This window comes from Drosophila tropicalis, unplaced genomic scaffold (assembly GCF_018151085.1).
Source record: "Drosophila tropicalis isolate 14030-0801.00 unplaced genomic scaffold, ASM1815108v1 contig_867, whole genome shotgun sequence".
Classification (NCBI taxonomy): Eukaryota; Metazoa; Arthropoda; class Insecta; order Diptera; family Drosophilidae; genus Drosophila; species Drosophila tropicalis.
In genome coordinates, this window is record NW_027173362.1 from 3,015,070 (window position 1) to 3,042,568 (window position 27,499).

Consider the following 27,499-nt stretch of genomic DNA (forward strand, 5'->3'; position numbering starts at 1 on the left):
AAATACCATATTTTGTTTTGTTAATTGTGTAAAAACTAAGTGACAATTCGCTAAGACGCACCCGAGTCAGTGCTCCCGAATTTTTTCCCTTTCGTTTGATGCCACACTCATTAACCTTATGGCCGATTTGAGCGCGAGTGGACAAAAGTAAATAATACAATTCTGTCACCATAGCTTTAGAGTCCGCCCGCCCCCCCTTTCTACAGCGCAGCAACTATTCGTTATTGTTTTTGTTAATAATTATATGTGTGTGCCTGCGTTATTTTTTTTCGTGACTCTCCATCTAAAGTTAAAAATGTTTGCTACTAATTGCATTTGCTGACAAATAATTTAACTAATTAGCCCCAAACGCGTGGGCAAGTGTCAACACTTGTCAACTTTCTGACAAAAGCAATCAACAACAAAAACAACATCAACCTTTAAAAGAAGTGAAAGAAAAAAAGAAGACACAACACGACGGAGAAACGCCATCAAAACAGGTGGGCGCCATGAAAGTGTGTAACGGGAACGGGGGGTGAGGCTGGGGGAGATGGTTTTGGCGGTCGAGATGTGGGTGTTACTGATGATGTTATAGTTTTTGTTACGCTTTTGTTAAATTTTTTCACTTTATACTTTTTGTAATGTCGATGTAATTGAAATTGAACCCCATAGTGCATAAGAGTAGATGATGGAGAGGGGAGAAGTTGTTGCTGCTGATAAAGTAAAATGACAACATATTTGTTTTTTTTTTCTCTCCCCCACTACCTCTCTCACTCCCACTCGACAAATTCCTCCACACACACACACACACAGTAACTTTATACATGTGTGTGAAAAGCTCTCATCATCACCAAAGTCAACGTTTCGTTGTTTCATTTATGTATGTACATACATATATGTATGTATATATATTTTTATTGTATTTTGCCTTTTGCCAGATGAATCACTTAAATCTAGTATGATTAAGTCGAGTCGCCATAGCCCGAACGTTTTGCTGCTGCTGCTGCTTCTCGCCTTATCTAAGACCTAAGACCTGTGTGCGCCCCCAACAAGTTTCTTATTGTTCTTTGTCGTGCGCGCATGCATACATACCCACACACACACACAAATTCGTTTACGCACACAGGCTCACGCGTAAGCGTGTACACGCATACATATGTATGACGCAAGAGCCCATATAAAATGAGCAAAAATTTTTTATTGCATACTTGGCAGCGCCAGTGACAGGAGCTGCTGTGGAATGATATTTCTTTAGGGGTAGTAGAAAAAGAGGAAAGGAGAGGCAAAAAATTTGTTGATAATGGTTAGTCCGTTTCCCTGGCTCCCTAACCTGCGTGTGGCCCTTATGGAAGACAAAAAGACATTTAGCACATTGCCTCGCATAACCCATTACAATTTCAATGCAAATTTTACAACTATTTAGCAGAGTGGTGGGGCATGTGGACTTGTGGCGAGGTTGGTGGTGCTGATGGTGGTGGTGGCGCTTTTGTATTTTGTAATATTTACATTTTAGTAAATTAAATTTTTATAACCAGTCAGTCCTCTTGCCACATAAACCAAAACGACAACAACAACAAAAGCAAAATGTAAGGGTATATTAAGGTCAACCAAAATGCAAACAATTTTTTGTTTAATATTCTATGTCTTATGGCAATCATTTATGAGTTTATGAGCCATTTCATTGAAGATTTAATATGTAGAAACATTATGTTGAAATGATTAGTTTGTTTCTCCCCTAATCCCACCCCATTACGTTTTTAGATAGTAGTAATAAGAAAAAAAATCATACTTCTAATTTTGTTTGAGCTAATAACATTTTAATGAGAGAACTCATATTTTTTACATGGTTAAAAGAATCAGTTTTAGGGGATGCCAAATGGAGAACCACAATCAAAAGCCATTTCGTCTATTGAAAAATATGATTATGGGTCTTAGGTTTCGAAATGTCTATATGATCGATTTTATGTGAAAGATTCCCAATTCATGAAACCGTTTAGGTCGGGAACGACCTAAAAACAAATAAGCCAAAAAAAAATGTCTCGTTTTTATGTCCTCGATGGATATTTTCTTAGTTGGATTTACAAAGAGTTTTATGTCTATTAATATTAATTATGTTTTCTTTAGAACATAATAAATGTTTATTCAACGGATTAAAATGAAATACTTGATCTTAAAGTAAAAGGAATAGATCTATTAATAGATTTATGGCAATCATTTTTTTTTTGTACACAGGGTATTTTTGAAGTCATGGCGATAAAAACTTAACTTACAGCAATTTTTTAGTATGTACACCCCACACACACACACACACACACACATTGAGAGATGACTCCTTTTGCGCCCCTTGCCAGTACCTGCTCATCTAGCAACAACAAGTATCGATTCCAGGCCATGGCTTGGCTGCTGCTTTGCATAACACATCTGCTAAGGATATTTGTGTGTATGTGTGTGTGTGCGTGTGTGTGTGAGAGTATGTGTTGCTGTGTATTGGCTAAATACATACAGACACGTGCGGAAACTGCGCGGAATCGACTTCAGTTCAGTTTTGACTTTCCTTTTGGCCCCCCACAACGTATAAAACGACAACTAGAAGAAGCAAAAATATATATTACAAAAAGCAAACAAAAAAAAATGCAAAAAAAAATTAATTAATGTAAATAAGTAGAAAACACTAAAACCCCAAAAAAAAGAAACTAAAGCGCAACTGTAAAAATGTAGCATATATGTAAAATGTATGTCAAAAGGGAGTTTCAAAGAAATATAAATCATAAATCAAATTTAAGTAAAGGCAAACTAAGTGAGCACCACGTGGGGAGGGTGGGTGTTGGGTGTGGGGGGTTATAGTAGCTAAGGGGGTGGGCTTATGGAAGTGAGGCTGCTCCTGCGCTGCCTCAACAATATTTAACGTGCAAGTGTGCGCGTGTATGTGTGTGTATCTGTGTGTGTGTGTGTGTGTGTGTCAAGTCATGTGACCGCGCTCGCAAAACATTTTTGCCTTTGCCCTAGCTTTCTCCCAGGCTTTCCTTTTTACTACGTGTTCTCTCATTGTGTGTGTGTGAGCCTCTTAGCGTAAGCATGCGCAATGGTTCCCATGCTAACGGGAAATACACTCACATGTCAGCAGTAGGACACGGGAATCTAGACAGAAATTGAAATCGAAATTGAAATTAAGTTGCGTAGCTATAGTATTCCCAAGCAAAGTGTGAAAAAAATCAGTGCCTACAAGTAGGCAATGAAAAATTTGGTGTAAATTTTCTTTTAAAAATTAATTCTACTTCTCCACAGACTTTTATTTCAGTTTGTAGATGTTGTGTGTGCGCGTGTGTGTGTGTGTGTGTTTGAAGTAAAGATTTTGGGGGAAGGTTGGAGTAAGAGTAAACGTCCTCGTCCTAGTGACAAGCTGAGCTTTCTCTCTCTCTCTCTCTCTGTATATTTGTATGGCTCTCTTTGCCACTGTGCTCTGCTCTGATTCTCTGTTCGCTCTCTCTATCTAAATATATATATCTATATCTATCTCTGGCTTTAAGGTGCAAAATGCCTTCACACTGAAACGACGCCACAGTTCTAGCCAGTAGCCAACTAACCAGCTAACCCAACAGCAGCAAATAATAATTTTTTTTTCGTTTCTCTCATTCGGTTCCCTCCAATACATCTTTGTGGGCTATATATACACATACATATATGTGTATATATATATTATATATTAGTATAGTAAATGTAAACGGATTTCTTTAACAACTCGCCAATGAAACGCCAACAAATTCAGGCCGCGCGCGAAATGAATTGAAAATCAATGCCAAACAGTTTTTTCTTCCCACATTCGTAAATTCAGATTTTCATTTTGTTTCTTTTCTTCCTTGCCCCTAAAAGAGTGCAATATAAAAAACCAACCAAAAGAAAAGGGACAAAATTAAAACCTTTTCCCCTCTTAAAATAAAAGGAACACACACAAATAATTATTGAAGGCGAAAACGTATCGAAATCGGTTATCCCCTTTCCTCTTTACCCACTTTCTTCTTTTCGCTGTTGTTGTTGTTGCTATTTTTTTGTTACTAGTGCAGTGAAAATGTAGTTAAAAATCAAAGAAAAACATGTGAGTAGCAACAAGCTAAAAAAAATTGCAAAAATAAAAATGGAAGGTTAAAATGCTAAATTCTCACTTCCCAATGTGTTTCTGTGTGCGTGTGTGTGTGTGTGTGTGTGTGTGAGTATAGATAACCTCGATTTACAGATTTCAGACACACGCACACACACACACACACACATACAAACACACACACACACACGAACACATCCAAAGAATATGGCATACATACACAGATTTGGGCAAACAGCAGCAGCATCTCCTCTTTACTCTCCTCCTTCCCCCTTTAGGGCTTAACGCAATGGTATTTTAATCATCATTAGAAGGAAATGCTCACACTTACACGCATACGCACTAACTCACACACACATACAGAGCTACGCAAACACTTTGTGTGATTACCAAAGCTTCTTTTTGGAGGGTCCATCGTCGGTCAGGCGCCATGTGTTAACCCTCCTTCCCCCTTACATACACTTCTCCACTCACTAAACGGTGCTACCACATTTACCAAACCTATATGTCCTCCTTCGTCCGCCCACTGACTCGCTCCCTTCACTTTCCCGTTTGTTTGTGCAAATTAAATTTAAAGTATGCCAACGATTCATTTTTTCCCCCGTTTCTTTTTTTTTTTTTTTTTTTGCTTTGTACTGTTGCGCTCCTTTATGTATGCTCTATATCCTAGCGACCCTGCTGCTGGTATGTATATACATACATACATATGTATGCATATATATGTATGTATGTGTGAGAGTTTGTTTGTCAAAGCGTAAACAATTGCAAATACAGCAACAGCAACAACAACAACAACAATAACAAAAAGTAGGCAAAAAAGGAATATATGTTTGACTAGGAGACAGAGAAACAGCGGGAGATTTGAAAAGACAGGGAGAAAATGAGACAGAGCCAGTGGCAGAGAGAGAAAGGGCGAGAGTGAGAGTAAGTGAGAGCGAGAGAGAAATAGATGAAGGTACATATAGTATATAGTATAGGTTCGGTAAGAAGCTTGTTGGCTAGAAGGGGGGCTGTTAGAAGGGAGGGATAGCCACACGACATTGCGAAAAATCGATTTGTGTGGCATCAAAAAGTGCATATAGGAAAAACTCTACTTCTCTATAGATATATATATATACACACATAGTATCTATTGTAAGTAAGTAAGTGTGTGTGTGTGTGTGTGTATGTGGTGTATTGTTGTGCAACATAATGTCGAAGTCATAGGTCTCTCTCTTACTCTCTCTCTCCCTCTCTTTCTCTCAATCTGTTTGTGTATCCGTGTGTATTTCCAATTAACTATAACAATCACTTTGGTCCTAACAGCAGCCAGCAACATCCACAGCATCATCTCTCTCCCTCTAGATCTCATTTATTTTCATTAAAAGACAAAAGAGGATTCAGATTGAAACGTGCCACCTCCTATTTGCACCCACCCCCCTTCCATCACCACCGCCCAGCACTCTTCAGCTCTGCCATAAATTAATCTTAATTAATCCCATCGCCAGCCCCGTAAACCAATTGATGATGATCCATATTTATGTAATCATATCAGTTAACTCGTTAAATGCTTTCATCACGAATTGCAATTAAATGCGAAATTACTGAGATTCAGCTTAGAATTAAAAAGGGAATCTGAGGCTTCAATCGACAATTCAAATAAAATTCCATATAACAACGTTCATCCCATTTGCGTTAAGTGTCTTTTACCTTGAATTTACATCAAATCCCAATTGATGGTCCATTTACACCTTGAGTCTTCTGAACACTGAAGGGAAATGGAATTGAAATAAGAATATGTATGAATAACCCCGTAGACGTAAATCAAAGGGTACAACCGATTATTTGTCTCTAAAAAACCAAGGTCAATTCTGAAAGTTTTCAAAGTCCTTTCATTGGCTGGAAAATATTTTATACATTCTCTCATTAGTAGACTTTGCTCTAGAATTGTAATGCTGTGACATTATTTAAACAAGTTGAGAATTATAAATCAATGAAGCGACAGAACGAAAGCGTAGTTTAAAGTATACCTACATATATCTGTAAATATTTCTTATAGAAATTTGTAAACTTTGTTTACATTTCTACCACATTAAATTAAATTAAAATTTTACTCATCCATTTGTGTTTTTCGCTTTTTTGTTTATTTACAGCACTTGACTCGACTACTGCTAATCTAGTTTCACTTCCCAATAAACAACAACAACAACAACTAAAAAACTTTGTGAGCCGTAAAATTTAATCGAGCAAAAGATTTAAAAAAAAAAAAGAAAAGAAAATATAAACACTCTAAAAACGAAATTCGCAATCCCCTCCAAAACCAAAAAAAAACACAAAAATATCAAAAACAAATACAAAAAACCCACTTGGCATTCTCTCGCAGCGCACTAAAATCTACTGAAACTCCGTCTTTAACTTACTTAGGCACTAAGCCACACGTCGTCCCTAAAACCACGTCCTTAACACCAAGTCAACCAAGTCTTCTCCAAACATTTAAAGCGCATTCTTCTCGAGATCGCCTTCTTTGTCGTCGTTGTCGTCATTGTTACTTTTTCGTGCCGGACAGTGTGAAAGTGGAGGATCGACTCATGTTAGAAAAATGAAAAAGTTCACATTCAAAGGAGTTCTAGATGGATTTCGACAAAGCGTTCAGCCCCAAGCCACACGACAAGAGCAGGAAATCCAAGAGCAATTGAAAGCCGATCACTTCAAATTACAAAAAGTAAGATGCCAAAGAAATAAATCAACTATCCAAAATTCCATTTGTCCATATAGAGTGAGCAATCTAATGGAGCATTTGTTGCAGCTAGCGGGTGTTTTATTTGGTAGCTGCACTAACTTTCAATAAACTATCATAAGACACACGCGGCTATGACCGATGTCTTTCTTAGCCAACAAAAATAAAGTGTAAAAACTAATAAGAAGACATTGTCTGTCTCTGTGTGTGTGTTTGTGAGCAATAACAAATTTTAATCTCTTTTTTTTCTTTTGTGTGTGTGTGTGTGTAGACCTTTCGGCATGGCTTTCCATTTTCGCCCACATCGTTTGCCTTTGATCCTGTACAAAAACTATTAGCGATTGGTGATAAATCCGGCTACATACGCATGTAAGTTAACTATAAAAAATGAATCTAAAATAAACTTTTCACCTTATGCTAATGTAAACTTTTCAATTTAAAACTAGTTTGGGTCGACCTGGGGTCGATGCTCATGCCAAACATGAGGGCGAATCTGAATGTGCTGTACTCTTTGCCCAATTTCTGGTCAATGAGGGGGCATTGGTCACTGTGACCGCCGACGATACCATACATTTGTGGAACATACGCCAAAAGACTCCGCGCATTGTGCAGAGTCTGAAATTTCAGCGAGAACGGTAAGTGAATTCCCCCCAAAGACTGCCAAAACGGTTCAATTATTTTGTTGCATACTTTTTGGGGGGTGGGGCAACGTAAAAACCCCAACGTGATGCAAATTTAATGCACTTGAAAACGTTTTCTGGGCCATATAAAGCCATTTACTAAATGTTTCTCACTAGCAAAAGTGTAGAGAATTTAATTACGTTTTAAATGAGCTTAACTAATTAAAATTTCCTTTCTCTCTCTCTCTCCCTCTTTTTTTTGTCTGTCTGTCTATGTGTGCTTGGGACTGTCAGGGTCACTTGCATACATTTGCCTGTAGGAAGCAAATGGCTGTATGTGGGCACCGAGAAGGGTAACATACACGTTGTTCACATAGATACATTTGCACTTAGTGGATATATTATTAACTGGAATAAAGCAATTGAAGTGTAAGTATCCAATTATGTGCCTGCTTTTGTTTTGTTTCTTGAGAATGCAGATAAATGCTTCATCTATGCATTTCAGGGTTAGAACTAGTCATCCAGGTGCTGTGATTGCGTTATGTGATAATCCATTGGATGCAAACAAGGTATGAAAACTTGGAAAATGTTCAAATTGAATTTCTTTTAAACTGTTAATTCCATTTTCCCATTGTTTAGTTGCTTATTGCATTTGAATGTGGTCTGCTTGTATTATGGGATCTAAAGGCCAAATGCGCTGAGATACGATGGCAGGCTGCCGAGGCTGTTAAATCATTGGCCTGGCACTATGAGGGCAAATATTTTGTATCATCGCACACAGATGGCTCCATTTGTTCGTGGCCCACCAAGCCGCAGCCCAAGCCGCAGTCACAAGTTTGTCCGCATGGTAAAGATTTCCGTTATATTAAAACATAATATTTATTAATATATATATTAACTTCTTTTTATTGGTTTTTCTCTAGCAAAAATTAATAAAGATGGCATTGCGGAAAAATGTAAACCGATATATAAAGTTGACTTGAAGTCTAGCACAACTGGGTAAGTAAAATGGGAATAAAATCTCTCTTTATCTTGATATATGTCTAAGCATTTTCTTTGGTTTGTTCTTTTCTTTTGGTTTAGTGAAACTTTCACCATTTTCTCTGGCGGTATGCCATCCGAAAAGGGCTCCAAATCGAATTGTATTACTGTTATGGTGGGCAAGGCCACAACGGTTCTGGAAATGGAGCACACCGTTTGCGATTTCATAACCCTCTGTGAAAATCCCTGGCCATGTGGTATAGTTTTTTGTTGGTTTATTTTCTCTATGATCATTTTGAATATATATATATATTTGTTACCTTTCTAGAAACCCAAGATCCGTATGCCATAGCTGTGCTACTTCAATATGACTTAGTATTAATAGACTTATTAACACCCGGTTTTCCATGTTTTGAATCGCCTTATCCAATGGACTTACACGAATCACCTGTTACATGTTGCACATATTTAACCGATTGCCCATCGGATTTGGTTCCTGCTTTTTATTCAGTGAGTTTACCAACAACAATCCCTTTAGATGTATTTACACATACATACATTTATATCTCTGTAGGTTGGTCGCACAACGACTAGTAAAAAAAGTTGCTTCTCAGAACGGGAATGGCCCATATCGGGCGGTGAATGGTCGCCCGCTTCATGCAGTTATTCAGAGATTGTTATTACCGGTCATCAGGATGGTAGTTTGAAATTTTGGGATTCCGGTGCGGGCACATTACAAATCCTGTACAAACTGAAAACGGCGAAAATGTTTGAGAAGCCACGCGGCGGACATGTTGCATCATCGCATCCAAACGACACCGATAATCCATTGGCCGTTCATTTGATATTCCTTTGCTCGGAATCGCGTCGCTTGTGTGTTGCCGGTGCCATGGGCCAAGTGATGTTGTTCAAATTCCGTAAATGTGAATCGACATCCGAAGTGCTTGTGCTTGAGATACCAATACTCTATGAGAATTTTGATGATATATATGGCACATCCCCGGAATGTGATTTCCTAACGGGTCATCAAGTGCAAAAGAACGAGTCAAGTGAGTCGGATAAGGTTAGTTCATCTTCAGGAAGCACATTGATTATGGCTTATTTATCAGTCAGAGTATTAAAGTTTTAAACGATTTCTCTTGATCTCCCTTTAGACGGAATGCAATCTTAAAGTACGTTTTGGAGCCCAGCGTAAGCCACCTGGTTTTCAATCGCAATTGGTATGCCTAACCACTGGTCCCAATCGTCGTAATGTCCAGGTCACCTCGTTGTGCATCAATTCCAGTTATGGCCTGTAAGTAAAGACAGTCAATAGCCAAAAGTCAAGTCAAACTCTCATCAACACTGACACCACCGCAACAACCACTAACACCACCACCACCAACAACAACAACAACCACCAAGCGATCACACATCACTCAGCACACGCATAGACACAACAAACACCACCACAACCACCACCACCACCACCACCACCACCACCACCAGGACAACATGGCGTTAAATGAAGGACTTTAATTATAGAAAACAAACCTCCTGCCCCTTGAACCCCGGACCCCCTAAACCCAAAACAAAAAAACCAAAAACTAATTTGAATTTTAGACGTAGTCTAGTTTTGTAAACCTATCAAAATGCATGACGTTTTCTGAAAAAAAAAAAACCAAAACCAAAACAAAAGCCTGTGACTAGACACACTAAAGCCCTAATAAGTCGTACTAAAAAAAGAAAAACAAAACAAAACAACCAAGAGCCTTTACTAAAACACCGCCCTCGCCCCCGCCTCCTACATTTCCCCATCTCTAGACGCACTTAAAGCTTTTGTTAATTGCCTTTTGTTTGCGTTGTGTATTTTCGTAGTGTACGCGTAACGTACATACATACAAAACTCTCTGTATATGCAACAGTTGCTGCAACAAGCAACAACAACAACAAGAACAAGAAGTAAACATATTGACAAAACCCCAAGCCCCATGCCCCATGCCCCATGCCCCAAACCCCCAATGTCAAACCCTGAACCCAACCCTTAACTAACCGCTAACCTTAACCAAGCATTCCTAACCACCCAATTAATGCCTGCCTCAATGCCAACAACATTTAGAATGACTGACTGGGACCGTAAACGGACCCAACTGGACACACAAAAGCAACAATTTAGTGCCTGGTGTGTGTGTGTGTGTGTGCGTGCGTGCGTGTTTGTATGTGTGGATTCGTGGCGTGCGTTACGTTGCGCTTTCCGTTCCGTTACGTTACGTTACGTTCCATTGCGTGTGTGCGTGCTTGCGTCGAAAGTTAATTGAGTTTGAAATTGAATTTGTGATTTATCTTGTATACCCTGTACCTTATGCCTTTACCTGTAACTTTTATCCTTTCACCTTAACATTTTTAGAAGGAAACATTTGCTTAGAAACTATTTATAGAAGTATATATATGTGTGTGTGTGAGTGTGAGTGTGTGTATGTGTGTGTTTTAACGTAATCCCCAATTGCTACTCTACAGCCTAGTCCGTCTGTAATTATTTAGTTCATAACCATTAAGCCAGTTTTTGATTGCTTAAAAAAATATAAGAAAATAATGCGAATTAGGTCCTGCTTGCGAAAGCTCTTCCCTAGCCAAGATTCTAGTCAAACGAGTCATTGACACTAAAAAGGAGGACAAATTTGTTGCTAAAATAAAAATATGTTCCAATGTAATAAGACTTCAGACTTCAGATCTCTAAAAAATAAGATAGTTTGCTTAAATAGCCAGAATATGAAATTTTTGCCTATAAAAAAGGTTTGTTACTGAGTGTTAGGTCGCTTAAGAATGAGTGAACGAAATTGTTCACTAAATTGATTGCTTGTTTAATCAGTGACTCAGTTGCTCACTAGATCACTTGTTCAGTTGTTTCCCTCACACGAAATCTAGATAAGTGCATCAACTGGAATCATTGACCAATTATAACAATGATTGATGAAAAAACGAATATTCTTTTAACTTTCTAGGGAAATATTTCTTTTTTATTTTTAGTTAAAACAAGCTAATAACCATATCCCATTAAATGATTTCCTAATGAATATACAATATGGGCTCGTATGCTATATCTGTAGTAGAAGGTGCTTTAATCGATCAGAAAATGATATAGTTGGTACAATCTGAGCAAATAAGTCAGTGCAGACTAAAGAAAAGGAGTTAGTCAGCCAACTGAACGAGTACATCAGAGAGTGCGCAAGTGAAAGAGTGAGTAATTGAACTTATTCACTTATTAAAAAATGAGTCAGTGAAGACCTTCGTCGTCAGGTCCATCACTTCTTTTTAAATATCATAAATTTCAAATAATAACTGAATCACATATTCAATTGCTCATTCACTCATATGTTTAGCTTTATTTTCCCCCCACTTTTCTCTCTTTCCCACTATCTTTTTGCATAAGAGAACCATTAAACAAGTTAGACAGTAAATAATTGAGTAAATGAACAAGTGACAGACAGAACAAGTGATTAAAGATAACAAGTGACTGAGTAAACTGTTTCATAATATTGAGCTGAAACTATTTATACGTCTGCCATTCAACAAGTATAAAGAATAAGGACATGCAGGATACTCATAAAGATCCGAAACCATTAGAATAGCTTCTTAAAAACAGAATGAGTGGAAAAGTAGCAAACTCCTTGAGAATGTGTGTGTGTGTGTGTGTGCCTTAGTTTGCCGTAGTTAAATATTTGGTACAGGGTATTTCTAATTGTCGGCAAGGCTCGACTTAAATGCATTCATTTCTTTTTTAAGTTTTGTGTTTTATTTGTTAATTCGTATGCCGCCTACTACAAAATTGTTTCTTTTCATCTTTGGTTTTCTGAAATACTGAAAATTACTTAAATTTCTCGATTTATCTCTACTTTTGATTCTTTGCTCTATTTCATTGCCCTCTTTCATTTTTTGATTTTTTTATTTTCTTATCTTTGTAATTTTTGTTCCTTTATTTTTTTTTTTTTTTTTCTATAAATTTCTTTGTTGTTGTATTTGATTTTTAATTTGTATTTTTAGAATGGCTTATGGTACCGAATATGGACTTGTCATAATTGATATAATCCAAAAAATTTGCCTATTGAGTGTTGCATGTCCCGATCTATATGGCGCACATGATCCTTATTCGCGAACACCAAAAAGTCCAAAACGTATTGAGAATAAAGAGGAGCAAAGCCGTTCGCCTAGTTCAGATCAGGTAAGTGTGATCTTAAACGATCCAAAAGAACCAAAAAAAAAAAACCAAACAAAACAAAAAACTACACAAAGTAAATGATAATGGAGAATGAGCAACCACAACAACAACAACTACATGCACAACATTTACAACAAAATGACAATTATCGCCAGATACTCTTCTATATATACAATACAAACAAACAAACATACATACATACATACTTACTGCATACGATTGCAACTACAAGAACAATAACAACTACTACAACAATTGTGCTAACAACAACAACAACAACTTAAGTACGTTCATTTCACACACACTCTCTCACACACACACACACAACAACTGAATCAAAATTATCTCTTTTTATTCTATTCTAAATGCTAAAAACAAGAATATACGTAGCAAAAGATAAAGTTTTTTAAAAATTAATACAAATTTAAACACACATTTTAAACTAATTCAGTCTATGTCTTAATTGTTTATTGTTTCTTTTTTGCTATACATAGATTAATTGTATATTCGATTTTTCTCAATTTTATTTTGTACGATATTTGTATCGAAATTTATAGCAATGTGATTAGTTATTTGTTTTTCTTTTACTTAAATACAGTCACACAGATACACACACACACACACATACATACATACATATACAAATGCATATGCAGAACATACAAACACTTAAGCAAGCTAATTACTTACTAAATATCTATACTATACTTGCTACTTACTATATATATATATATATATACATATATATAATTATAAAAACTTATATGAATCTATAGATACTTACATAAAATATAATCCTCTAACTACTAACCCAACTAAAAAAAAAAAAAACAAAATTTACTTATATATTTGCATACATACATATATAATATTAGATTAGTAACAAAAAAAAAAAAAAAAAAAACATTTAACATTTAAAAGTCTTATTGTTAGTTTATCTCAACTCAACTCTTGTTTAATATTTTTCTTTTTCGTTTTTTATTTCATTTTGTTTCCTTTAAATATTTCTTTCTGATTTTGTTTTTTGTTTCGCTCCCTCCCTTTCGACTTTTTGTGCGTTTTCTTCTAAGGCCTTTCTAAGGACCTTGAACTGAAAGGTCAAGCATGACCTGACCTATAGCTATATTTGTCTATCTATCTTTCTCTCGCTCTCGCTCTATCTCTCTCTCTCTCTCTCTCTTTCTGTTGCAATTAACATCGAAAAAGTATAAATATATAGTCTGTGTGTGTGTGTTTTTTTCTCTTCTCCTATTTTATTGAATTTTTCATTTGCCTGAAAAATAAAAATAATAAAATAAAAAATAAAAAAAGTTGAAATTAAATGAAAAGTGAAAAACTAATTAAAAGTCCAATTATATGGGTCAGTTAGTTATTTGGCTAGGATCTGCCCTTTATAATTATAATCCTTCACTCGCCCGCGCGCTCTATCTCTAAGTCTCTCTCTCTCTCTCTCTCTCTCTCTCTTTCTCTCTTTGTCTGTCTCTCTATCTCTATCTTATTCACATTTCTGAACGCACAAAATGCAGCATGGTAAATCATTAAATTGAATAAATTAATTATTAATAATTAAAATATCTAAATTTATGTTATTTTTTTTGCACGTTATATGCATTGAATCGAATTGGAATTGGAATTGAATTTGTTTTAAAAGCCCGCGCTCGCCGCCCTTTACCTACATACATACATACATATATGTGTAAAGAGAATGTAATTATATTGAACGATTGATTGATTGATTGATTGATTGAAATTGGTTTGTTTGATTATTGTGGGGCATAGCAAACATACGACAACAAAAAAAGAAACCTATGAAATTGTTTCGAAACGTCCATTTTGTATTCTTTACAAGTCCTCAGTGTTTTTCCCTCTCTCTCTCTCTATCTATCTATCTCTGTGTGTGTATCTCTCTCTTTCTCTCTATCTCTGTACTAACTAATTTGTTATATATTCGGATACATACATATGTGTATGTTTATGTAAATCTGATTACTAATAATTGGTTAGAGCTCGAAATGAATGTGCGTGTGTTTGCCTAGTGTGCGTGTGTGCGAATGTTAGGCCTAAACTTTTCATTGCCTACTTTTCTGCTACTAAACTAACAACCTAAATACTAAAACTCTCTTCCTCTCAACTTTCTCTAATGTAACATTTAATTAAATTAATAAATTAACAAACAGAAACAAGAAAACAAAAAAAAAAAAAAAACACCAACAACACGAATAAAATACAAATAAATCACAAATTAATTTATTTCATGTTATGCGATTTGCATATACATATGTATGTATGTACATACATACATATGTATATATGTATATGTACATATGTATGTATCTATGTATGTACGTATGTAAAAGTATGTGTGTGTATATGTATATGTATGTACGTAGTTGAATCACTTCTATTATCCTGTATGTATTGCCTGTATGTGTGTGCGTATGTGTGTGTGTCTGTATTTAAATAAAAAATGAAACACACACACATTTTTGAAGTTTTGCAAATCTTAAAAACAAAAATTGTTTCAAGTCTTAAACAGAACCTTTCGTATTGTTGGTAAAAAAAAAAAACACATGTTAAAAAAAGAATCTCCAATTTTATACAAATATATGTACACATACACAAGCACCCACCCACACACACAGAGACAAACACACACACACACACAAACGACAGCAATACAGCGTATTGCTAATTGTACAACCACACACAAACACTATATTTATGTATATACATAGAAGTACGATCAACTGCAACAAGAATTGGGCAAGAAGAATCTATTTAAGAAAAAAAATAGTCAAATAGTTAGTCCCAGGGTAAACAGACTACATGGAATTAAAACTGCTTAGGATAAATGAGTATAAAACTGCTTAGGTTCAATGAGATTAAAACTGCTTAGGTTAACCTAATCGTTACTTTCAAGTGAAAAAGAAAATCTGGTATTTCATATTTAATTCTTTATGATTTTTCCGTTTAAATATAATTTGAAATTTTATTTATAAAAGTGAACCACTCGATAAACTGTATTTCCGAATATGCTGCTCCATCAGATGACGATGATGGCTTTTATTGTCATTTATGTACATACATTGTGGCTTTTCATATTTTGCTGTATATATGTATGTATATGTACATATATTTTGTTGTTTACTATATGTTTTCCATTTTATGTCAAAAATCGTTCTAAAATATGAGTTAACCCTCTAAACCTTGTGAGTTTTTAATCGATTGTCATATAATTTAACAAAAAATTAAAAATAATTTTTTAATTTTGTAAATATTTCTATAGATCGGGATATGAACCTTTTTAAATAATTTCCCCAATTGATTTAAGAAATAGTCAGTATTCAGTCAGGGTTAATAAACGGTTCAAGTTTAGTTCGATTTTGTTCAGAAAGTTTTTATTTCGAGCAGGCACGGATCTAGAAAGGACTAGAGACATGCGACAGTAAGGATTTCAACGAACACTTCAAAGACTGGGAGAGCTGTAAAAAGTTTTTCGAAATAAAGACATGTTGGGGAGTGTCCAGACTTCATCTTCAGATCGAGAATCCCGCCTGGATCCGTCCATTTTATTGAAATTATCGTCATGTTGATATTTAATATCGATATGGTTGTATAACCATTCTCTCAGTCGTAACCTAACAAGTTTAAACTCTTTAGAAATTTCGGCATGATAATCGATATATTGATTTTCTAGTCTATTATCGATATGATATTGACTGTAACTGTATATATAAACTTGTTGTATGTGATTCTTACCCCAGCTAGTTGTTAGATTGTTCGTACTTCCAGCCAATCCGTTTTGTTTCCTTGTTTCTTTATTTGGTTGGATGTGATGCGTCTATTGGTTGAACCGGTTGTACCTCCTCCTCCACTCCACTATGAAAATTCCCCTTGACAACATTTTTGTTCTCAATAAAAAAAAAAAAAAAGAAAAGAAAAGAAAACAAGAAAAACAAAATTATGCCCATAACAAAAAAACTTAAACAGATATAGAAAAAAAAAAAAAAAAAAAAAAAACCAACTACCTCCCCTCACTACTACTACTACTCCTCCTACTACTGCTTAATTTAGCTAAACGACACAACTAGCCCGGATAGTCCATCAATTGAATTCATACCCGAGGCAAATGAGGCATATGCAACAGGAACTGCGGCGCCCGCCACTGAATCCTCAAGCGCCTCTCGACCCAATTCCCCCAGCGGCGAATCACCACAGGTGATTAACAGTACCAAAGAAACACTTGTCAGTGGTTTATCATCAGCAACTGCATCAAATCTCGCCTCATCAATAATGGCCAAGAGTCCGCAGAGGGATGAGCCGGCTGCTCCGGCTTCAGCTGCAGCTGCAGCTCCAACAACAGCTGCTGATCGTCGCAAATCCATGTCATGGAAAACATTCAATTTAAAGCGTCAATTATCGAAAGTCAATATGAAAATCGGTGGCCTCAACGTCAATACCGATATAGAGTCAATCAAGAATAGTTCAATTTTCTATGCAACCAAGGAGACTTCCCCAGAGGGTAGCAGTGTCGATGAATTGGCCGCATCCGCTGAGGAATGCAAAGAAGATGATAATGCTGACACAATGGCCCTCAATTCAGAGGCAGCCACGCCAAGTGGTGGCAGTGGTAGTAGTGGTGCAGCTGCCGCTGCAAGTGGAGCCAAAATACGTGCCTCCACCATCAGCGAGACGCCGGATGGTTATGAGCCGGTGAAACGTGTCGATTTCGAGCAAATGTCGGCAGCAGCAGTAACATCATCAGCATCTGCGGCATCCGGGGAACGGCCCAACAATCTGCCACTGTCACCGGAGACTCAGCAACAACAGCAACAGCAGCAGCAGGCACCACTTAAGCCATCGCGTCAAAAATTCAAAGAGAAGTCACGTGATCAGCGTCTGTTATCGGTACCTAATATCAAATATCAGCCACGTGACTTACGCAGCGCCGTGAAAACATTGAAAAACGATGTTTCGCCATTGACAACGAGTGGCGGCAAAAAGATACGTAAGTATGACCCGAACCATGAAAAATCAAAAGAAAACCCCCTCCGCCCTTGCCCACCCCCCACCAACCCCCTTCAAATCCCCAACCATACAATTCCAAAATCGAACGATTTCTCAAACGTTGACAATCGTGAAGATTGAGAAAAGCGTGCGGGTGTAGAGGAGAAACCGAAACGAAAGAAAGATCGAAAGAAAACTTTCTCCAAACAAACAACAACAAAAATTTGATCGCTAGGCTTAAAACAAAAACGTTAAAACTCTTAACCATACAAATATTATAACACTCACACACACACACATACATACATACCTACATACATACACACAAACTTACTTACTATAATTGATAATGATAACAACGATGCTGATTTACCATGTCTACTTTTGGGCGTTGTGTCTAGGATTGAAATGGTGTTAATCTACATTGATTTACATATAGATTATAACGTCCACAAAATATTCAATCGAATCATTAGAAAAGAAAGGGCCAACTTCAACTACCCTTAAATGGCAAAAAAAATAGAAAGTTTTCACCTTATTTAATAGTTTCTAAGCAATGCCAAAAAAAATTTGAAGCGAAGTCTTGATCCTTTTTGTTTCTGATTAACTGACTGAACTTTGGCATGTATCCATTAATTTCTACATATATTCAGCCAAACAGATTAAGAGACCTAATTAAATACCCCTTAAAGCAATTAATGTGATAAAGACACAGGCCGACATGATTTTTGTGGTGACTAACTAACTAATTGGGGTAAGCTGATTTAGAATATACAGATGTGAACTCGGTTTTTGGCCATCACCTCCAGATTCAGTGAATGACACCCAAAAGTATGCTATACAAGGTCAAATATAGAATGTCCTGTTTAAATATGATCCTTGTTGCTAACATTACTGCAAGAGATTCCACACGTTTTTTAAAATTAACAAAACGACTATCTATAGCATACTTTTGGGTGTGAATTTCACACGTTTTAAAAAACTATTCATAGGGTGAGGTATTATTTGTATATTTTAGCAAAAAAGTTAAAAATAATTGAAATTATTTCCTTAAGAATTGTGTTTATTTAAATTAAATGGAGTTCCTGATGGACAAAAAACTTAGTGCAGGTTCCTAATCAGCACCCGCAAATTTCTAAAAGATAAACTTAAACATAAACTTAAAACACTTTTCGTCAAGACCTCAGAAATGTCGGCCTGGTTAATTGATCGAAACCGAAAACAAGTTTTGGTCATCCACCCTTAGCCATTCACCTCGCTACCTCCCTTTCTCCCTCCCTGTCTCCCTAATTGTTTTCTATAGACGTCGCTAAGAGTATGTTAATTAAATTTTTTTCTTTGCCTTTTTATTTTATGTATTCCTTATATATTAAATATTTGTGTTTAGTTAGCAACAAAATAAATAAAAAGCAAGCAAGTTTGTAGAAACTTTTGTTATGCCATATATACATATATATATAAACATAAGTAGCCCGAAATTCAACCACCCAAACTAACCAACCGATAAACCAAAACCAGAACCAACCACCCACCCACCCCCTTGGAACCCTTTGAAATCATGTTGCCCGTTCTCCTGGAACCTGAAAATCCCCAATTCAAATTAAATGTTTGAATGTTGGAAATTGTTATAAAAAACAAAATAAAAACACAGCGGCTTCATTTTAATGATTTTTGAAAATAACCAAAGGAAAATTTGCATTTTGTAGTAGAAAATAAAAAACAACCAAGCCAAGCAACTTGTATTTAGCAACAACAACAACAACAACAACAATAATAATAATAACAACAACAACAATTATAGTTTAAGCCAAAATGTGCACTATCCAAATATCACAATAACAATAGTTACAATAACAACAACAATAAGCAACAAAAAATAACAATGAATGAATTTCTTAACTATCTACTACTACTACTACTACTATATATATTCTATATATTCTTCTTCCTTCAACAAACAAATCTGAACCAAAAAAAAAAATCAAAAAAACAAACGAAAAACGAAATCGAACTCCAAAAACTAGGCAACAGCTGCAGAAGAGCTGCAATACAACTGCCTTTATGTGATTGTATGGAAGTTCTTTGGTAATTCAACAACTACATAATACAGCAACGATCATGCACGCATATACACACACACACACACATCGATACACAAACACAACCACACAGAAGCAGCACTTATCACCAGCACCGACAACGAACCACCTTCATCCCACCAAAGCGTTCTAAGTATATACATATTATGTACTTTTTTAATATATAAAACCATAAATACACCTACACTTACACCTACACACACACGCACACATATATACACATAAATACATACAAATTTCTTAGAGAAAAAGAAAGTTATTAACAATGATATTGATGGAGGAGATAAAGTAGAAGCAGAGTAGAGGCCAGCGGCAAGCATAAAAGGCGGCGGTTACACATCAACGACACAAATTTCTACACTATTTCTCTCTTTCTTCTTATCTATCTATCTGTCTATCTCTCTCTCTCTTTACCTATACTTTTATATGGGTATATAAGCAAAAATATTTGTAATATATAGTATGCATAACTGTTGTCTAAACTGAATAAGAAAATCAAATTGAACGAAATTGTTAACACACAAAAATTATATATCATCGCATCGAAAACTCATATACTTATGACCTCAAATGTAACCATATCACTTTGTTCTTATACCAAACTCACAGAGAAGAATGTTGCGACTCTCTATATAACCTATCCTCTGTACATACATACTTACCATATATGTATGTATATACTTTTACATATACACAAATTAAGAATGAATGGGAGAATTATAGTTGAAAGCAAAATCTGTTATGTAAGCTCAATATGAGGGCTCAGAGGGAAAATGTTTGTATGTTTGTTTCATTTCACCGTCTCATTCAACATGAAACAAGTATTCTACTCCAATTTCTATGATCTTTATCTATTTCCTGTCATTTTTTATTCTTTTTAACCTAACTTTATCTTGTTATTCACCAATATGTGTACACCAATTCAAAGAACTATTTATATTTACACATTAATCAACACTGAACATCAAGACGAGGGCAAGAAATGGACAAAACTTTACATACACCTATCGACCTCTCCCTTTCTCTCACTCTGTCTGTCTCTCTACCTTTTTCTCTGTTGCTGTCTCTAAAAATTGTGCAGAAAATGTCGTTTTGTCTGAAGTGTGTCCCCCCCCATCTCTTCCCCTTCCCATCCTTTCTGTCAGCGTAACTTGTTAATTTTCTATCGAAAAATACAATATATATGTTAAAAAATATTGTAAAAATTTCACAACAAAAAAAAAAATATATATATATCTATTCTATATAATTTTTTGTTTTGTTTTTGATTTGATGTTGTTGAGTTTTGCCTTTTTAACGTTGTCCTTTCATTTGCTTTGTGTTATAATGCCTTCTTATTCTTCTTCTTAGTCGTTCTTCAGTTGAAAAAACACACACTTAATGTACATATTGAAACAAAAACTTATGAAGAGAGAAAAAAGAAACACATATATATATATATATTTATGTATGTATGTATGTATATTTTTCACTACTCATACATAGGATTGTTTGTTTAACTTCATTTATTTCTGTTGTCTATGAAGCAAAAATACATATGTATGTATTCAATTAACATCAAATTCTTAATATTGTTCTCTATATATACATATATATATATATACTTTTAATACTGGTTGGTGTTTTCTCGTCGTGTTTATATGTCTCGCCTTTATCACCAAATTTGTTCACCATTTGTCACCTATTTTTATTTGTTTCCTAACAATGCGTCCATCACATCTGTCGCTCGCTATATATGTACATACATACATACATACCGCCATTACATACATATATATGTGTGTTGTTATATAAAATCCGCGTTTGTCACACACCATGCACTCACACACACACACACACACGCACACATTCACAACCAGAACCAAATACTCAATTATCTGATCAAATAAAAGTTCAAGTAACTTCAGATTCAGTTTCAAGTTAAACTTTTCAAGAGTTCAAGAAATAAATTCTTCTAAATTGTTGGCATTTTCAAAGTCAGAATTAAACGAAACAACACAGAAAATAAACATTAACTTTGCACAAAAAAAAAACCTTTTAAAATTTTAATAATGTTTTGTTTTTTTTTTATAAAAACATCTTAAAACATGATTTCATTTGAATGAAATTTCAATTATTCCATTAATAAAAATAAAATCAATTGTCCAACACTGGACTGGAATTGTTCAACACCTTTTTGCATTTTTCCGCAAATTTTTGCGTTTTGAAATTCTGTTTGAAGAACAAGAAAAAGTTGTTTCAAAAAGTTATTTTTTATATTTTTTGAGTTTTCTGGTTCACTCTGATCTCTGTTAATATTGCTATCTCCCTTACACGCACACTCACCAAAAAGAGAGAAAACTTTGTTATGCATATGTTTTGTTAACCGTTATGTTCAGCGTGTCTGCCTTAAACCCAAAAAAGTATGCTACAACTTTTTGTCACGTACATAAACACACAAAAACTTTCACTTCCACACACACACACAGACACTCTAAAAAGCAAACCAAATACACAAAACAAACCAAACCAAAAAATAAAAATAAAAAAGACAACCGAAACGAATGTGAAAATTCCATTCAATCATTTTAGTGCATTTATCTATCTATCTATTTCTCTCTCTCTCTCTCTGTCTGTCTCTCTCACCTTATGTTGTGTGTATCTTCTCTTTCTCTCTCGTCTCCATATTGTTTATTGTTTAATTATATTATTTGACCAGATCAATGGCAGTGGCAGCGTTGGCGGCGCCGCAGCAGCTGCAACTGCAAGCACATCGCAACAGCAGCAGCAGTTGCAGCAACAGCAGCAACAACAGCAACTGCAATCACAGCAGCAGCAGCAGCAATCACAGCAGCCGCCGATGATGATGACTGGTGATCCAACGCCGCCGGCAGCTGCGGGATCGGGAACGGGAGCGGGCTCATGCTCAATTTATGGTGCAGATGATGCAGGTGCGGGTGTTGTTAGTGGCGGTAATGGTGGTGGTTTAATTGGTAGTGGTGGTGCGGGCGGCAGCAGCGGCAGCGTTGATCATCATCATCAGCAGCAGCAGCAGCAGCAACAACAACAACAGCAACAACACCAACAGCAGCAGCAACAACAACAGCAACTGCAACATCAATTGTCGTCCAGTTTATCCATATCGACATCATTTGACACTGAGGTTTGGCCTATGCCAGGATATGGTGTTGATGTAACGGCAGGTGCAGGTGCGCATCAACAACAACATCAACATCAACAACAACTACAACAACAATATCAACACTCGCATTCGCATTCGCATCAAACATCCGTTATACAGCAACAGCAGTCAGTGACATCGTATGAATCTTTCAAAAAGTCCAAATCACAAGGTGGGAGCACGACAGAGCACAGTTTACAACAACAACAACTAGTACAACAACAACCAGAACAACAAGAAAAACAACTGCAACCTGCAACCTACAGCAAGAATGCACCCATACAACCAATCAACCAACCAACAACAAACAACAACAATAAGCATTCTATGTGTCTGCACACACACACATCCACACCCAAATACACACTCTTGAACACAGAGCACAACACGCACAATGACTCTCTGTCTATCTCTGACTCTCTCTCTCTCTCTCTCTCTCTCTCTGTGTGTCTCTCTAGCTCTACACCTTTCGCTCGCTCAAAACTCTCTGTTTGTGTCTGTCTCACTCACACACACACACACACACACACACGTATACGCACACGAACACTTTGAATCAAATGGTGCACGTTGCTTGTGGTTTGCCAAAAGAAAGAAAAAAAGAAGAAGATGAAGAGGGGGAAGGGCAGAGGAGGCCAAATTGGCAAAAGTTGGCTCTCTCTCTCTCTCTCTCTGTCTCTGTCTTGCTTTCCCTCTCTCTGGGTCCGCTCTTCTCTGACTCTCTCTGTCTCTCTCTCTCTCTCTCTCTCTGTTAATGTTTCTCTCGCTAGCTCGATCGTGGCCCCTTAGATTAAAAAGAAACTAAAAATTATAAATTTTTTTCTTGTCTTTCTCTGTTTGTCTCTGTTTACTGTAAAGTTTGCTCGCTCGCTTGCTCTATCTCTCTCTCTCTCTCTCTCTCTCTCTCTCTCGATCTCTCTTTTTCTCTGTTTTTCTCTAAACTTTCTCCTCCATCGCTCGGTATTGTGCACGCTAGCTCTCTCTCTCTCTCTCTTTATCTATCTCTCTCTCTGACAAAAGCAACCAGCAACAACAACTACATCAACAACAACAACAGCAATTATAACAGCAACAACAAAAAATAAATTAGAAAATCTAACTGCATTGGCAAAACTGATCTTGGTTTCCTATATACATACATACATACATACTATAAACAAGTGTATAATTTATTTTTTTTTTTTTTTTGCATAGTTCACACCCACCCAACCACACACATACACATAAACACTTATCTATATATATACATATATATATATTTAAATATTTAGCATTTAGCCGACGCCTGCCGCTTGCACCCACCAGAAAATAAAAAACAAAAAACGCAAAAAAAAACAACAAAAATCTAATTAAAATTTAAACTAATAAATGTCTCTCCCTTTAAAAATCTAACTCTACAGAAATTCAGCTTAAGCGGTTTTTGTTCTGATTCCAATCTCGATAATTGGATTTAGATCAATCAAAAGAATAAAGATCAGAAATTTTAACTAATTAAATATCGACTTAGGCACTCTACAAAAACACAACCTCACAAACACACACACACACATATTAAGTCACGCCCTCACATGTGAATGTTTTTAGACCTCAAAATAAAAACAAACTCGGTTTAAATCGCGTTTAGTTTATTAAAACTGAGAAATGTTCTTAGAGATTAATACAAGCTCAGCTCAAGCACTTTGCACACTACACACATACACATACAGTATACACACACACACACACATATATATCATAGTACAACAATAAGCAGCCTACATACATTTTTTTTTTTTTTTTTTAATAGCAGCCTAGCGATTAATTAAATAGCAAATTTGCCGCCAATTTCAATTTGAAAAATATTGAAAATGATAAAAAAAAAAAACAAAACGAATTATTAAAAAATTTAAAATCAAAAGTTATGCCTACTACCGCCCGCCGCTTTTACTCTCTCTCTCTCTATCTATCTAAATCTCTATATCTCTCTCTGCCTTTCTTTCTCTCTCTCTCTCTCTCTCTCTCAAATTATCACCTCCTATCTGAATCTCCATCTCTCTCTCTCTATATCTATTTCTCTCTATTTCCTATTTTCCTTTGATTAAACATCTAAAATATCTTTGTGTAATTGTAAATCTGTTTTTTCTCTCTTTTTCTTATTCCTCTCTTTCATTCTCTCTCTCTCTCTCACTCCTTGCTTTTCAAAATCAATTAATTATTTATATATATTCCCAAAAACTCCCCCTCTCAAAAAAAAAAAAAAAAAACAAACAAAAAACAACAATACCGAAAATAATCCCTTACAGATAAATTGGATGGCACTTTTTCAAGATCCAGATCATCTTCAATGTCCAGCATTGATATGTCTTCCTCGGAATCTGTTACTTGTCTAGCTTTCATCGAGAGTTATGCAAAACGTAATGGTAAGTTGTATTTCTCATAGCGTACATTAGAGCGCATGTATGAAATATTTTTCATAGCATACATTTGTGCGTATTTATAACATTGTGCGTATGCGTGATTCTAATTCAGATTGAATTGTTTTTCAGATATTTTGACACTCGTTCCTACTTTATGGATTGGAACTAGTTTTGGTTCAATATTAACATTGTTCATCACAATGCCGGAGCGCGATGTGCGCAAATCTCAGCCAGTTTTGATCACAATAAATGGTAGATGACTAAACCTATTGCCAGCAATAAGAGGATTGACTAAACAAGCTCCTTTTCAATCGTTTTTCAGGTGGCCCCGTAGTACGACTCAAAGGTTCCATAACTTCCATGTCTTTTCTAGACTCATACGGATCGATCATACCATATACATTTGAGACCTGGCGTGACGAAAATAAGGATAAAAAAGATCGTAAGTGGAGTTAGTTCCGAATCAGATCAGACCTCATTGCATCTCGTGATGTTTGTTCCCATTAGGCACACCCACGAAGAGCAGTAGCCGCACCAGTCCCACATTCACACCAACAACTGCCAATACAATATCAAACACTTCGGTTGCTGGCCTGGCTGGTAGCATGTCGGGTGGAGCTGTAAGCAGTGGCACTGCGGCTAATATGCCAGGTGGCAGCGGCAGTGGCATTGGCACTGGCGGTGCGTCTGGCGGCGGCGGCATTAGTGGTAGTGGTGGCAGCGGAGGCGCCACCGGTGGTGGATCAGGGGGAGCAGGAGGAGGCAGTGGTGGCGGTGGTATGAGCAGCAGCAGCGCCAGTAGCAGCGGCATAAGCGGTAGCGTTAGCACCGGCCTAGAAACACTCACCGATCGACAATATATCGTAATCGCTAGCGAAAAGCAAACAAAAGTCTTCGATGTGGCAAATCAATGTTGCATCAATCGCATACAATTATCGGAAATGGATTTTGCAGTCAAGGCAGAAACTATCACGATGAAAGGTAAATGAATAGATAAAAGAATTAAACTAAGATATCGATTTAATATTCTTTACTTTCGTTTAGATGGCTCTTGCTTAGCAACCTATCTTTCGAATGGCCATCTAATGGTACATAGTCTTCCTAGTCTAAAACTGTTATTGGATACTGATTTCTTACCGCTTATGGACTTAAGGTATAAACCATTCATTCATTACAAAATCCGTTTCGTATTTGTAATCCATTCATCTTTCGGCGTCTTTTAGTTTCCAAACCAAATGTAAACAGGGAATTGTGGATCCAATGCTTTCGATATGGGGTCAACAGATCATTGTTCATGAAGATACAACTCAGTGAGTTTATAAAAAGTTACAAATACCAAAGGCATTTCAAAAACTACATAATTTATCGTTTCGTTTCCGTAGAATATCAAAAATATTTTGCTTTAGTCATAAAGGTCATGGATTGTACATGGCATCGCCCACCGAAATTCAAAAATTCACGATATCATCGGAATTTTGGTAAGCATATTACTTAACATTTAACTTACCATATGTATTAAGCTAATGTTTCTGATTCTTAGTCAATTTATTTTGGAGATGATGGGTGAACTATATACGGTACACGAAATGCCCGAACAGCCTAAGGAGGGTTTCTTTAAGGGTCTTTTTGGTGGTGGCGCCAAACTTTTGGATCGCGAAGAGCTTTGTAAGTATTGTTAGTACCCTCTATAGTAACACCAACTAAGAGGCTACTTTAGATGGTTCGAGTCATCGTTAATCGTCATCACATTACTAATTAATGCTGATTAATAATGGATGTAAATGTGTAATCAATCTATTTTGTTTTCGTATTATTTTGTACAGTTGGCGAGCAAAGCGGGAAAGCGAATCGTTCCGTTGCTAGGCATATACCGGGTCCCAATTTGGAGCAGCTTGGTCAACGTGCTTCCACAGCCGCATCGGAAATTAGCCGTGCGCACCAGTTGGCCATGGAGCGTGGCGAGAAGCTCAATTTGTTAGAGGAGCGCGCCGAGCGTATGGCCAATACAGCTCAAGATTTCAGCGGTACAGCGCATCAATTAATGCTTAAATATAAAGACAAAAAGTGGTATCAGTTGTAAAATATCTATTTTAGGAGCCAATTCTACCACAGTTATTGTAATATTGCTTTTATAACACTTTCTACTACATTACGAGTAAAGTACACTTATTTAATTTCTGTTTTCAAGTCGTCACGTTATTTACAGAAACCAAAAACAACAAAAAAATGAAAAAAAAAAAACTGTTTTTA

General features: G+C 36.2%; 1 protein-coding gene across 13 annotated transcripts; it reads left to right on the plus strand.

Moving 5' to 3' along the window:
* On the plus strand, window positions 1–27,431 carry Tomosyn (syntaxin-binding protein tomosyn). Of its 13 annotated transcripts, none has more exons than XM_068298483.1 (23): window positions 1–147; window positions 6,208–6,776; window positions 7,063–7,160; window positions 7,238–7,426; window positions 7,706–7,840; window positions 7,917–7,980; window positions 8,051–8,258; window positions 8,335–8,410; window positions 8,495–8,649; window positions 8,721–8,902; window positions 8,967–9,455; window positions 9,547–9,686; window positions 12,413–12,590; window positions 16,662–17,595; window positions 25,136–25,252; window positions 25,379–25,501; window positions 25,572–25,691; window positions 25,757–26,230; window positions 26,294–26,402; window positions 26,473–26,559; window positions 26,632–26,727; window positions 26,790–26,914; window positions 27,073–27,431. In XM_068298483.1, the coding sequence occupies exons 2-23, from the start codon at window positions 6,654–6,656 to the stop codon at window positions 27,327–27,329; spliced, it is 4,479 nt and encodes a 1,492-aa protein (XP_068154584.1). In that variant the 5' UTR covers window positions 1–147; window positions 6,208–6,653; the 3' UTR covers window positions 27,330–27,431. The 13 variants fall into 13 exon arrangements, 12 of the variants coding, with proteins under 12 accessions (XP_068154584.1, XP_068154593.1, XP_068154591.1 ...); XM_068298485.1 differs by lacking the exon at window positions 16,662–17,595 and adding an exon at window positions 22,392–23,025 and having other exon boundaries at window positions 21–479; XM_068298487.1 differs by lacking the exon at window positions 16,662–17,595 and adding an exon at window positions 22,392–22,881 and having other exon boundaries at window positions 21–479.
* Window positions 27,432–27,499: the final 68 nt, after the last annotated feature.